Source organism: Parasteatoda tepidariorum, chromosome 7 (assembly GCF_982258835.1).
Source record: "Parasteatoda tepidariorum strain Cologne lab strain chromosome 7, Ptep-v5.0, whole genome shotgun sequence".
NCBI lineage: Eukaryota > Metazoa > Arthropoda > Arachnida > Araneae > Theridiidae > Parasteatoda > Parasteatoda tepidariorum.
The window spans coordinates 8,137,632-8,153,087 of record NC_141761.1 but is presented as its reverse complement, the minus strand read 5'-3'; the positions used below and the strand labels follow the sequence as shown (position 1 = coordinate 8,153,087).

At 28.3% G+C, this 15,456-nt stretch overlaps 1 protein-coding gene across 2 annotated transcripts in view; it reads left to right on the top strand.

Moving 5' to 3' along the window:
* Positions 1-15,456, top strand: part of LOC107440703 (lysosomal dipeptide transporter MFSD1) — a 54,775-nt gene that overhangs the window by 7,616 nt on the left and 31,703 nt on the right. The window contains exons 2-6 of one of the 2 annotated variants that reach the window (XM_087167229.1): positions 2,224-2,572; positions 6,602-6,702; positions 9,850-9,968; positions 12,521-12,576; positions 14,328-14,471. In XM_087167229.1, the coding sequence (XP_087023355.1) occupies positions 2,551-2,572; positions 6,602-6,702; positions 9,850-9,968; positions 12,521-12,576; positions 14,328-14,471 (442 nt within the window). In that variant the 5' untranslated portion in view covers positions 2,224-2,550. Of the gene's footprint in view, positions 1-2,186; positions 2,573-6,601; positions 6,703-9,849; positions 9,969-12,520; positions 12,577-14,327; positions 14,472-15,456 lie in introns of those variants that run through there. The other variant, XM_087167228.1, reaches the window with a different exon arrangement.

Sequence of the window (15,456 nt, the reverse complement as noted above, 5' to 3'; positions counted from 1 at the left end):
ATTGAATTTCAAAAAGGCTAGATATTTAAACTTCGATCTCTCAGGAACTATTCGATCGATTTCGCTCAAATTTTGTCTTGTAAAATTATAATTTTTAAAATGGGTGCAAACAATTGTATACCTACTTTTAAAGAGTTTTTCAACCATTATTGAATAAAATAATGAAAGTTCACTAAAAATTAATTTTTTGCATAGAATTATCTAATTTGCTTTAAAAGTTCTCGAGATGTAGCGAAATACACAAAATAGTAAAATTTTCATTAACTTCTCCTGGCTATAAACTGCTTCCGCTTCCACCTATATTTAGGGGGTTCGTAAATCTGTCTGTAGCCTTCCAAAAATGGTATATGTTTATTCAGAGAAAGTACTTTTTTTTTGTCTGACTTCTTCGTAACTAAAAATATCGTCGGCTCTTATTAATTAGCATATTTGTGGCCACCCATCTCTTGAACCATTAAAATTTTGAGCCCAAAGCGTGAAGGTCTCTGATCATTAGATCAAAAGTTATTTAGAGTGCCCTTAAGGATAAATCGAGGTATTTTTCAAAGGTAAAAATGAAATTAATATTTAAATATGTCATTAGGTTGAAAAGGGTTCAAATGAATATCTCAAAATTTACCTCAAATATACCTCCAGAGGTATATGTAACAACCTGAGGTATTTCATCTTACATTTGAGGAGAAGTAGATATTTACTACTTTAAGGTGTTTCTTTTTCAACCTTAGGTTATTACTTATCAACCTGAAATACAATTCTTTACACCTATGGAACTATTTGTTCAACAACCTTAGGTGCTTCATTTTAACACAAGTTATTCTGGATCTGCCTAAAGTGTATTTTTTGACAATTGTAAAGGTAATATTTCATTAACGTGAAGTGTTCGCTGCTCTACTCATTACAGATATATAACAAGAAAACTAACTAGAGCCTAAAATAGCTATTTTTAACGCAAGTAAGTAAGAATGTTGGGCCCAAGCATTATAAATGTGAATGCACACTTTAAATATTGCCGATGATTTCCCCATCATTTTAAATTTAAAAACATTAATCTGAAGACAAAATGTTGAGTGTAGATATAGATTCCAAAAACACGGTTTCAAAGTATCTGTCTTTGGAGCTCCCACTCTGCATTTTTGCATTATAAAACCAAAGTGAGAGGTTTTCTTGGACGATGGGTCAGATTTTGTCATTGGAATCCGTCATTCACTAAGAATTTTGGAATTAAATGACTAAGCAAAATTAATTACTTTTGATTGTTAACAAAAGACAAAAAAGATAAGACAAAAATTAAATTTTTTTGCCATTAAATCCTCGTTATTGGATACATAATTTATTGAAAAAAGTTATTTAATCTTCATTTAATTTATAAGTCAACCACCGAAAATAAATTACATAAAATATATTTGATCAATATGAAGTTAATAACATTAATATTTTATAAGGCAAAATGTTTTCTCTCGCAGTCCCAACAATTCTCTACAAAAATAAATAACTATTAATATTAATATATTATGTTCAAATGCTAGATGTATTATAGAAAGCTGTATCGCAAAACATATTTTCATATATATTAATGGTATACCATTAATTCCTCTGTCACTTTATGTAGTGTATTATTATTATTATAAAAACAGTTGAATTTAAATTATAATTATGAAATGTTATTATTAAAAAATATTTTTCAACCAGACAATTAAGTTTAATATAATTTATTTAAATAACCGTAATAGCTATCGCCCCTAAAACTGTCTCAAAAAATTTATAAATTAAAAGAAAAATAATAATTTCGAAAATTTTGGTACCCTTTGAAATAAATGATAAATAAAAAATAGATATATTTCACCAGAAAAAAAAGTAGGAAAAGACACTTTTTTTTGTACTTAATTAAAAACTTTATTTAAGTTATTAATTAAAATATAAATGAGTCGAAAGAAACAATTAATATATTTAAATAAATCCAATATAATGTTAATAAATAATTTAGTTTTTAAAAATTCTATGAAAAATTTTATACGCTTTTAGGAAAAAAGAAATGATGTTCTTTTATTTTTAAATTTTTTGTTGTTGGTGAAACAATGACAACCCATTACCAATTTCACATACACAGGTTGAAAAGCATAACTTATAGCTATTGTACCGATGAATTAGTTTCTGTAAAGTGGCGCTGTTGTCAACGTCGGCGCGATAGCTCTGAGGCTATCTTACCGATAGTCGGTGTAATAGACACTGCCATAATAAAAACCCCTATCCCAAAGTTTCTTGTGTCTTGAAAGAAGATGAAGGCTTACTTGGAAAACAGCAAGGCTTAAAGTATAAATAATAGCATTCGTATCATACTTTGAATGTAAAAAAGGTGTCATTTATCTCTCTCTCAACATTGGTGTATGCTAAATTCCGACCTGTTTCATTTTAATCTCCTAAAGAACATTGATTGTGATCAGCTGATAAGTTTAATGAGTCACTCATAAAACATTGATTAAGAAACTTCAACAGTTATTTACTGCGACACTGAATTTAGCTGAGAGCATTGGAATTTAACAAACATTAAAAATGTGTCTTGACGTTGAAAAACGTGAGTATTGTGTACTTTTTTGTGAATAAATTTAGAAATCTACTTCCATTCTATGTTTACTACCTGTGTCTCGGGAAGATTTTCATATCAGTACCTGTGTTAAGACTTCCGAATAGTGGCACGAGAAAAAATAAAACGGAAACATCACATAAGAGAACCAACTCAATGGGGAGATTTCCGTATCGTGATCTGTGGCAGAATCGTCAAGTTTGGGCAGCGGCCAGCGAGAAACTGAAAAAAAAAAAAAAAATCACAGAAAGGGACCAATTTGAAATGTGCAACTCGTAGCTACCACCGGCAAACATCTTCGTTTTTTTTTTTTTTTTTAAATTTGCACCTTGGCGATTGTAGTTGGTGTGACAGAACACAGTATTATAACTTGCAACCACTTCTGGACAAATGACAATACATTTTTTTTCAATATTTGCTAGTTTAAGATTCCTCTAAGCTAGTTAAGACACCTTGGCGAGTACAGTTGGCATGAATGTGTACAAATAAAAGTATGCCCAGTGACTTAAATTATAGGAATCTGTCCTAAAGTGCATTTGAAATTCTTATTAATGCTGTCAACCTACCCTAGTCTGCTTTTAATTTCACTTAATTTAAAATTAGGAAAATTTTCTATTAGAAAAATTTAGTGCTTGCAGCTAAAATTCAATTGAAGAAGTATATTTCTATACCTGGCCGTGTTCGCACACAACTCTTATTGCAGTTACGATTACTTGGATACGACAATTTCTCATTAATCTTCTATGAAATTTTCATTTACATTTTCTGTCAAATTTTCTAATTAATTGTTTTTTACTCTGAAAGCTTTATTTTTATTATCCATTATTTTTCTATAATCATAAACATGCTATTATAATTTCTTTGCTGAAAAGTTCAATTATTTGAAACATGCATAAGTAATAAATATGTATTAGCACCAGTAGATAGCTGACGGAATTGTCATTACTGTAAACTCTATGCATGTACAAATATTTTACATTAAAATAGCTATTGAACAGACTAGTGCTTAATACATCATTGATAACACTGTATGTAGATATTGATAACTCTGAAATAATTTTAATAGTTGATTTTAAAAGTTAGCTGTCAAGTAGACAAAGGAAGTAAGGGATCATGTTAATTCAGTTAGCCAGAAAAAAAATATATGCACATACCATAGTTTTCCAAAGTTAGCCCATTTGAAAAACGTATGATTTTTTATAACTTACTGGACTAGATTGATAAATTTTACTTAAAGTAAGATAATTTTATTATTGTCATTTAAACAGAAGTCTCCAATTAATTCAACTTGAAAATTTATCCTTAATTATTATGTAATTTAGATAGATTAACTTGATAAAGTGAAAGGCATTACAGTTGTTTTGTATGTGCAATTAGGATGGAAAAGTAAAGTATCTGTTCTTATGAAGAACATGTTGCTGATCAGAGAAATGTTAGGGTCTTGAGAATTTTTTGCACTTCTAGTTTATGACACTAGGAACTACCAGGTCGAGAAGCGACAAAATGTTTCTATGCTTATATTGGTTATGTACAAAGATATATCGATTCTAAATGAGAGTCCAGAATGATATCAGCTATTAATTTCCTTTTTATTGCAAATTAAGACTAATATTTTATTGCAAAATTTGAAATATAGGGGGATAGGGTTATATTTCTTATATTAGTAATTATTAAAATAAATTATGTTCAACAGTTATAAAAGCTCAATAATTTTGTACTAGTAAAAATGAAGTTACAATTGATACTTAAGGTATTTGCGAAAACTCTGCTATTCATGTAATTAAGGCAATAATTTTTTTATACTACAGTCATCTCTATTGATCGCGTTTCTTGGGACAATTTATTACGAACGATAGAAAATGACGAATATGGGTAAATATGAAATATCAAATAATAATATGAAAATGTATATAAAGTGGTAAATAAGTAGTGAACTTGAGGAATTATACATTTGCATGAAATGTAAAATGATTTAATTGAAAAAGTTATGCCCTTAATGTAAAAATATTTACAATGCAAAAGAAAGATGAATACACACATTTATTTATTTAAAGTATTTCAATATTTTAATTTGAGCACACTTTTTTTTTCAGCACATACAATAAATTTTTGATAGTAGTAAAAGATTGTTGTCCATTTTCTGTAAGTTCATGGGAATACGAAAAGTTACTCATTGTTTCAAACGCTGTGAGACAAAATGTTGCCACTCGTGGTTCCATTTTGCCATCGCCATTGGTATCACTTTGCACATCTTCTGCGACCATTTCTTGAATTGACAATTCCACAAGTTTCAACATTTTAACAAAGACTCCTGTATTTTACGACTATCTCCTGTTTAAACATATATTCTCAAATTTCTCTGTATTTTTTGAAGAAATATAAAACTTTAGAAAATTGGCAATAAATTATCCGCTGATGTCGAAAATATTTCTCTTTTTCCTCAACAGATGGTGCTATTGCCAGTACTGCAGTATATTGAATGTTTATAATTTGAATACCAGGTTCGAATTCCAGCAATGGCTGGTGGATATGAATCCGCAACCGGCTTGCACTGGCCACATTGCTGACGTGAAATATCCTCAGTGGTAAAGGGATCATGGCTTAGAGTCCCTTTGCCATCAGGCTAACCGTGGGAGGTTCTCATGTTTTCCTCTCCATGTAAAGCAAATGCGGGTTAGTTCCATAAAAAAAAGTCCTCCACAAAGTCTAAATTTCTCCAAATACTTGATCCAGGAGTTCCCTTGTCTTTTGGATTGGGTTCAACATTACGGAGTTGAACATTAGTAGTCGTAAACCCCAAAATCGGGTCGGCTGTTCGGCCATGGTTATAAAATAATATATGAAATATAGTTTCTGTCCAGGCCAAATTTACTACCGTTTAGTGGTACTTTAACAAATTAAACTTTAGGAAAAACGGTAGTTTCGCAAAATAATTTTTCTTAAAATTTTATTTTTTTATCCCATAGGAAACGATAAATCCATATTTTTGTGCTGATTTTTTATATAATTTTTAATTTTCTCAAAATAGGTACCTCTCAAAAAAACCTAGACAGAACCCTGAGTTTGTGTAATTATAAATAATGATTTAAAAAATCTTCTTTAGATTAAGATTTATATACATATTTTTTACTTCAACTAAATGTAAGTGCTTATATTATTTCCAAATTTGAATTTCTCTTTTTGAGTTACATAATTATGCATGACGTATCAAAACTTAACTCGCCGCCTAAAAATGTTGCTTGTAAAATCTCCATTATTTTATTTATTCTATTTTCGCAGGTATGCATTTTTATCATTTAATTTATTAACCAACGTGATGTTTGTGGTTACAGTACCCAAACTGTGACAAATTCTCATTTTCTTCAACATTAGCATCAAGAATTAAACATTTCTCCTCAAAACTAAAAAACTTTTTTCTGAAAATATCGGTAAATTTCTGAACGATAGAAGATAGAATTTTTTAGTTTCAAAAATTATGTAAATGGGTATTCTTAACATTATACGAATTTTGTATATTGTTTTGAATACCATAAACTTATATTTCATGCTAAGAATATGAATTTATAATGGGATAATAAGATGATGCATGCAGGAAAAACATAGGAATAGGTGAATCGAGCCTGGTGCAACTGTAACCAATATTAGGGTGAAATTTGTTATGCATAACCTTACATATCATGAATCATGGCATAAATTATTGTTTCCCAACTGTTAAAATAAAAATGCTAAAAAAAAGGTTTTTTTTAAACAGGAATTCAGGAAACAAAAAGATAAATTTTAAAAAAGTTTTCTTGCCACAAATTTTTTAGTTCCTCACTTAATTTTTATAACTTTTGTTGATATTTCTAGATGCTCTATTTAAAAATTATATACTTTTTCTTTTTAGTACTCTAACAATAAGAGTTTTTTTATTATTATTATTCATTCCTGTCTTTTTTTATTTTCAATGGTTGTGATAATTATTAGTTTTTTGAAAGGTTAAATGTAAAAATATATTGAATTTGTTTTCATTTATTCCAGCTTCTTATAGGTTTTTGGTGTTGTTTTTCAATTGCCTGCTTACTTTTGGCTCTTACTATTGCTTTGATATGCCAAGTGTTTTACAGGATCAAATGCAGGGGGTAAGGAAACAATTTTATGTCATCTATTATTTCATATAATTTAAAAATTGCAGAGCAGTTTTACCTCTTATCTTCACTCATTCATATATATTATCATTTCTATTAACTTGCATATTATTGCTATCCTTCCCTGTGGCAGAATTTTTTTGGGGGGTCTTTCTGCGGCATGCAATATTTATCTGCAAGATACTTTCAAAAATAACAAATATACATGTAACTAATTTAAAGTGACAGAAGCATCAACTTCAAAAAAATAATAATAACTTTTCGGTTAAAATAAAATAACTATTTTCTTTCAATATGTAATATTTTTTTTATTCTAATATTATGGCCGATATTTTCGTATTTTGTCGTGGGGAAACGCACTAATTATTTCACTAATTATTAAATCATCATCACATTAAAAAAAATAGTGAAATCCGTAGCTGTAACTAGCTAAAAAAAGATTGACGGCAAAATCATGCGAAAGAGCTCTTCGAAAATGGGTTACCTACTAAATGTATATTTTCACTTCGAAATTCAGTTGTTGTAATAAACAATGTATTAAAAATACAGGATTTTAAAAACTATGTGGAAAACAATAGTAATAAATTCATCAAAAAAGAACAAAAATTTCTACAAAAAAGAAAGCAAAAATTTTTTACTTCCCAAAGAGAAAATCTTTCTGCAAGAACTGTGTAACGTTCTGCGACAGTGTCGCAGTGTCACCACTATTCTGCCATGGGGCTATCCTTATCAGTAGTAGGAAAAAAAAGAATCATTTGAAGAAGAACCTTGACTTGATTGTTAGCAATAACTTTTGATTTAATGATCAGATTTTCACATGCTAGGATGCAATCATAATGGCTCTAGGGGGTTACCTCATATATGCTAATTAAGAAATAGAGACGATATTTTAATTTGCGAATAATTAGTATTAAAATTATAAACATACCCTTTTTTTATGGATTTGGATTTCTGACCCCCAAAATATAGGGCGTTATCGCAATCTGGGAAATATGATCCCAATAGTTTGGTCAGGAAAGCCCTTCAAAGTTTAGACCCCTTATTGATGTGAATTTTATTTTTGCTTATTTTGCCATATCTTGATTACTTTTTAAGCAAAGTGAAAAAAATTTACGCATAATTATAAAATTCGTTTAACCAAAGATAATTCCATGCAAAAAATAACATTTAGTAAATATTTATTATTTTATTTAAGAATTATCGAAAAAATTTTGAATTGTAAGGTATACAATTTTTTAAATAATGTAATTTTATATGGCAAATTAAAAAAAAAATTGAGCCCAATTGGTGGAATAGTGCCTCAGAAATGAATTTTAAGTATCTGACTTTTTTTTAAAGTTGAAGTTAAATAAAAATCCAAATAACTTCATTTAGTAATAATTATTTAATTTATTACAATAATTGAAAAATCCAAATAACACATTCTGCATTTTAGGAACCAAGTAGAAAAATTAGTATGAAAAAAAAAAATTGTCAGAGGGGAGACATAATTAAATTTCATTTAGTCTTCTTTTATGTATGCTTCTTTTTAAATTATAAACAAATTGTTGTTGTTTTTTTAATTTAAAAAAAAAAGCAAAATTTAAATAAAAAAGAATTATTGCTCAGATGTAAAAAAAATTGGTATTTCTCAAGATGCTCCTAGTGTGAGGGGAATAAAATACAATTCTATATCAATTCATGATAAGTTTTGTATCCTTGTAAATGCTAAGAGTCTGGAAAGATTTAGCCCAACGGAGCTGCAACATCAGAACACGTTTTAATAATAACTATTGTTTAATTCTAACATTGGAAAAGTGATATAGATTGGTATCCAATAGATTCTGAATGTCTGAAAATAACCAAAATGTTGCTTTTCTGCGTATTTCTATAACAAATTTTTCGTAAATAATAAATAAAATTCATTGTGAAGATGTAGAAAAATGGTGAATGGGGTAAATATAAAATATTGAATGAAAACTTGAAAAATTTTCAAAGTCATAAAGAAATAGAGGACTTGAAAATTAATAAATTTAGTATTAAATCAGGGTTGGGGTTTTGGATGCTCTAAACTGGTTTTGGACAGGACACATGGGTTTTACTATCTTAAAGTGCCCAAAACCTTGAACATTGGAAAAAGATAAATATTCTATTTGTGTAACAATGGTACACTTAATAATTCTTCTTCTTCGGCACTACAGCCTATGACAGCCCAAGGCCGTCCAAATAAGTTTTTGCCTTCTTGATCTATTCTGTGCCATGACCTTCCAGACACATAGTAATTACATATATTAATAAATAGTTGATACTTTTTATACAATTTGCTTTAACTCTTTAAAGGAAAATAATATAATATAATAATAATATAATAATATAAATTGATATAATATAATAATATAAATTGATTGAACAATAAATCATTGAACATCAAAAGTGAATACATTATCCTTTAAATATGAATAAATATGCGTCCCGCAGTGGACTGATCTTTAAGACACGGTTCCCAGCAGATCACCAAAGTCAAGCATCACTGACTACGGTCAGTGTGCGGGTGGGTGACTACTTGGATCAGTCTGCGTAGGGACCGAGGGTGTGCGGTATTGGTCTTCGTTAAACTGTGCTCCCGTAAAGTGCTCGACTTCGCGCGCAGGTCGTCGGGCTACAGAAGTGGGGGTGCCATCCCCTCCGCAGAGGATCAAAATTGTGATGGCATGTCTTCGGATAATCCTCAGGGATGTTTCCCAGACCGTTGCCAATGGCCCATTGTGCAGCTCTAGTGTGACATAAATTAACAGCAACAATAAATATGCTTTTATTACTGATAAATTATATTTTTGCATGAGGAAAAATAATGCAATATTGAAAATAATAATAAACTTTTTTAACAAAACAAAAACTTGTCTTCATTTTGTTTCTTGTTTAAAAGTTAACCTTTTATTTTTCACCATATTTTTTTTAAAATTTTAACAAAACTTGAATAAAAGGGTTTTCTTCAAATTATGTATTCACTGCAAAAAAGGCAATTAAAAATGTTCTACTAGCTGAATAAAAAAATTTTCAAATAAACTGTCACTTATGTTTTTAGTTTTTTATTTAATACTCCGTTACACTTTGTCTATTATTGTGAATGACTGGTTAAAAATATGTGAATGTTTATTTCAGGATTTTAACTGTTCTAATAAAATAACCAATGAAACTAATGCTACAACTACTTGCTGTAGTGATTGTCTTGGAATGACATTTAGCCAGTACAACTTATTGTATGCTATATATTCATGGACGTATGTATGAGATTTTTATTTATTCGACTAATTTTTGTTTACTTCTAACAAAGATTTTCAACTTTCTCTGATTGTGGAAAAAAACTTCCTGAAAGAAAAAAGTTTCTTTTAATTCAAGGGGAAAAAAGTCTTATTGAAAATTATCTATCTTAAATCATATCAAGTCATTTAAATATTAAAACAATTGAAACAATCATATCATAATATAATTAGTAAAACAAAAATTTAATGTTGCATAATATATGATATTTAAATATAATATATGATTATTAAAACGTATAAATTTTAAAATAGAAAAATCAAGTATTAAAATTTTTTTTGACTAGTTTAGAATTGCAATTTAATTAAAGTAATTGTTTTATAAAGTACATAATATAGTACAAAACTATTTAATATATCATTTTTAAGTAAGTTTAAACTAAAAAGCAGCAAGAGAAAAAAATTAATTTAATGAAGTTTTACAATAACTATACTGCTTTAGTATTTTAATTGAGTCTAGTAAAACCTACCTCTTAAAATTATTTTTGAATAATCTAACTGACTTTTAAATAAATCTGAAAATGTATATTACAAGGTGTGACCGCATCAACCCTTATGATAATGTTCTTATTATAAAGTTTTACCCTCCTTAAATTTTATGTTTTTTAATTGGTTTTACTTTTGCTATTTAACTTTAAATTTGTTTTAAAAGGTCTTTGACTTAACCTCATTAACTTTTACTTTTTTGAAACTTATAAACTTGTTCTTAATTTGTGTCATTGACTATATTCAACTTTTTCAGATTTTATAATGACTTTATCTGTAACATTTACTTATTGTTATTTTGTTTTATCTACAATCCCTAGCTGTGTTCTATTATTTTATTATTCAATATATATATATTATTAACTAGGAACATGTTGATACTCTATATTTTTAATTGTGCAATATGAATCTTTCTTCACTTAATTTTTTGTCTAAATTGTACAATATAATTGCTTACTATTTTGCCATTCTTTTTAAGTCATACATTGCCTTTTTTACCAAAGATATCCTTCCCCAATTTTGTGTTTACTCTACGTTGTTAACCAAAACCCTCTCTGGGGCTCATCTCCCAGCTTAATGAGATCTCCAACTCTTGTTAATTAGCCCACCTGCATCCAGTTCATTTGGTTGAAATAAGAGTTAGTGTTTGAAAGGTTATTTTCCTCCGTTAATAAACCCTGGCGATTAACCCTCTTGTCTGGTAGTGTAAGATGAAACATCATCTTTAAAATTGAAACTCCTTAACCCCTCCTGTCAAGTAATTTTTGTTATCATTTTATTTAAAATAAACAAATTAACAAACAATAAGAGTAGTCTTTGGCTGCCTTCTGCAGTAATTCAATTCAGAGGTACGAAATCTTATTGAAACTTTCATCAATGAGTTGGAAGTCTTCAACCTTTAAACTGTCTCATTGGGTTGCTTTATGTGCTCAATTTACACAGATAGTATTATAAATCAATGAGATGTTTTGATTGTATTTTCGGTATTTTTGATTTTCATATTGTTTTTAAATATCCCGATATATTTCAAACAATATGGAAAATTCGAATTGTGTATTTGAGTATTTACTTTTTAAGTCAATAATTCTATCTAATTTTTGGCAGTTATTGCTATTGATTTCTACATGGATTTTAAATTCAATATTTTCTATATGATATTATTTATTACAACAATTTAATTTTGAAACGAAACATGCGTTTGAGGAGTCCGATTCTCATGATTTCGTTGGCGATCCTTTTTTTCAGTAGTTACTACTACAGATTTCATGATTTTAATTATTTTCTTTATTGTGACGATTATTTACAAAATGCAAAGAAGGAAATAATTTGTGCTTCCCCTCGCAACAAAATGCAAGAATATTAAGACCTTTAATAATCGAATAAAAAATTATTACAATTTCAATTAATAAAAAAATTATACAGTTTTTTTCTGAAAAAACAGCACTTTTGTTTTTTTAAATTAGTCACATATACGTTTGTTTTCATTAAAAATATTTTGCAGAAAGATATTAGTGCTAAAGAGTTTTGTCGAAGGGGATTGTGATGTGTTCATAGGGTGGGTCACATTTACACAACATAGGATATACACATAGAGATAGAGCGACCCACCCGTGCCTCAAGCGGGATTCGAACCTGCAACCATTGGCTTCACAGTCACCTGGACTACTCCGCCAGACACCCTGAACACTCAGCACTAATTAATTACTAATATTAGCCTGTCTGCACTAATTAATTAGCCTGTTTAAGGTCTACCTATTCAAGTATTAAGATTGTTGTTCAAGTGTTCTGTGTGCACTGTACTCGGTAAAGAGTTTATTGTTGTTCAGTGATGTTGCTATTTTTAAATAAATATAATAACTGTTTATTTATTTATTAAAAATACTGCAAATACTACAAAATAGATTTTTGACTGATACAAAAGTGAAATTACCAAAATTGTATTCCACTTTTGCATCATTTTGTACATATTTATATATATTTTATATGTATGATATTAAATATATTTCATAGTTATATTTTTTTTTCAGAAATGCTCTAGTTGTCATCGGTTCAGGATTTTTTATAGACAAATATGGGAATAGAGGTACACAAGTAAAATCTTTTATTATGTTTTATTTATATATTTTTTAACTTTATTCTAAATACAATTGAACCTTGATGCTACAAAACTTTGATTTCAGCATGAACTCCAAACACATTTGAATTTTTTCAGTTTTGAACTCCAACGCATTTGTTACGAAATATTTTTAGCTGAATTCTGTGATGCTCAATTTCACAAAATACTTTTGCCCAGCCAAAATGTTTTTTCCCTAATTTTGGAAGAATTTAAAAAAATTTTATGTAGAATCATTCAAGCTTTCTTTGAATAATTTTTTTTATTTTTTTAAACAATTTTTCCCTTAATTATTCAAAAAATTTCTGAAGACTTTCCTTAAATAGTTTTATAAGTCATATCTTGGAGCTTTAATAAGAGAGAAATTTCCTGAATTGTCCTTCCTTGAAGTAGATTTGTAAAATATGTGTGCATCATTAAATATAAAAATAAAGAAAATCTTTTAGAAAAAATAAAGCTTGTTAAGTTAATAAATCCTAAATAAGTTAATACTTATCCCTGAGGCAGAATTTTTTTCGGGCTTTCTGTGACAAACTTTCCTAGCGCTGATATTTTGATTTAAGATACTGTTAATTATAACAATTACTAATTTAAAGTAACAGAAACGTTGTGCTTACAGATGAAAGTATAGAATGAAATTTTTAAAAATTTATAATTTTAAAATTACTATTTTTTAATTCTAATATTGTAGGTGGAAAAATGCACGAATTATTTCTCTTTCAAATTTTGTAAATTATTACACACATTAAAATTCGTCAGTAAATTTAACGATAGTAAATAAAAATTTTATACATAAATTAAAAATTTTAAAATCCGTGTAGTAACTCTCAAAATAAAGATCACAAATCACGCAAATCAAACTCTTTAAAAAAGATACTCAAATGAGTAGTAAAATATAGTGTTCTTTAAAGAAAAAGAAAATGAAAGAAAGAACATCATTTCTAGATGGAACTATCTTTTAAACTTTCACTATTTCTGAATTTTTTATTTTACATTATTAATTTGAAATTCTAGCTGAGGCCAGTCATTACAGATTTTTTTTAAAACTTCAAAGGAGAATAAAAAAATTATGATTATATCTTTCCTCTTTGATGCTCAAGAAAGACATCTTTGAAAAGTAATTCTACAGAAGAAAAAAACATTTTTCAAAACTTTTCCTTCAACTCTATTCTGATAAATTCCCTGCTATAATTTATTTCATATTATAAATTTATTTTATTTTATGTAATTTATTTTATTTAATGTAATTTATTTTATTTAAAGTTATTTATTAAAATGTTTTTTTTTTTTCATTTAGGAAAAAAAAACTCTATTCTGATTAATTATATGTAAGCAAGGTCCCCTGTTATAATTTATTTTATCTTATAAATTTATTTTCTTTAATGTAATTTATTTTATTTAAAGTAATTTATTAAAAAAAAGTTTTCATTTGTGAAATAAAAACTCCTATTTGATAAAATATATAATTATATGTAACAAAGGTTCCCTGCTAATTTATTTTATATATTAAATTGCGCAAGTAACAGATGTGTTTAACCTATTTTACTGTTAACCTCTTGCTTTTAGCATCTAATAAGTCATTTGTGAGACTTATTCCAATTACACTGAGATAGGAACAAATATTATAAAAAACTTATTTTTAAAGTCATTCTCTTTCTGAGTCATTCTCTTGAGTTTTTAAAAAAGTTTGTCTTGAAATGTTTTTTTCATTTTTTTTCCAGTTGGAGCACTGCTGTTTTCTTCTCTCTGTGTTATTGGTTCCTGTGTTTTTGCTACAGGAGCCATGTACAGGGGAACTGATTACATGTTACCTTTAATGCTTCTGGGTAGACTGGTATTTGGTGCTGGAAATGGATCCCTTACTAGTAAGCATTTATCATTTAATTTCTTCTATTAACAGATGTTGATGATCTAAATATTGTTAATAAAATTGAGTGGAAACCAGAATATGATTTTTGAATATATTTGATCTTATGAAGCCATGCATGGTTTTAATTTTATTTGTCTTGAAAGACACTTCCTAGCTTGTCTTTAATTCCCAATTTTTACTGATTTAAGTTGAATAATTTTAGAAATAAGAGATATGTGGTATCTTTATATATCATTGACTAATTAAAAGAAAAAACAGCAAATTGTTTATTAAAATTGTATTGAAAGTACTAGTAAGTTCCTGCCATTTTCTATCAAAAATCGGCAGTTTATTGTGAAAAAAACTTGCATTATTTTTTATTTCTTGGAGCATTCGGATATCACGTCATCTTTCGAGGATATCTGTAAATCGACCCATTGGTTTCTTCAAGTGATGTAAATTTCTGCTCAGATGGACCACGTGCCATTGACCGGAATAGGGGATAATATGAAGGGGCAAAACCTGGCAAATACTGCAGGTGGGGTAGGACTTCCCATTGAAGTGTTTCCAAAATAGCAAAATCGACGTTCAATGTCTCTTGGCTTCAGTTCGTATGGAACCCAACTTCCTTGTTTTTGTATCATTCCCAACGATTTTAAACGATGTGAAATTGCTTGCTGAGTCACTTGTAATGTAAAAGCAAGTTCTTTTTGCGTTTTGGACGAATCTTCTTCCAATAAATCTTCCTACTCCTTGTGTTCTTATAATTTCGCCCTTCCACTGGTTCTTTGTCTTCCACGTCAAACTGACCGTTTTTGAACTTTTGAAACCACTCAACACAACTTCTCTCACTTAAAGCAGCCTCACTATATGCTTCTCCAAGCAATCGATGCACCTCAGCTGCAGATTTCTCAAATTAGTCAGAAGTAAGTCAAAAATTCCCACAAATAAAGCTTATTTGGCACAAAACTTGATATTTTTGTAAAAAAAAACAATTATGT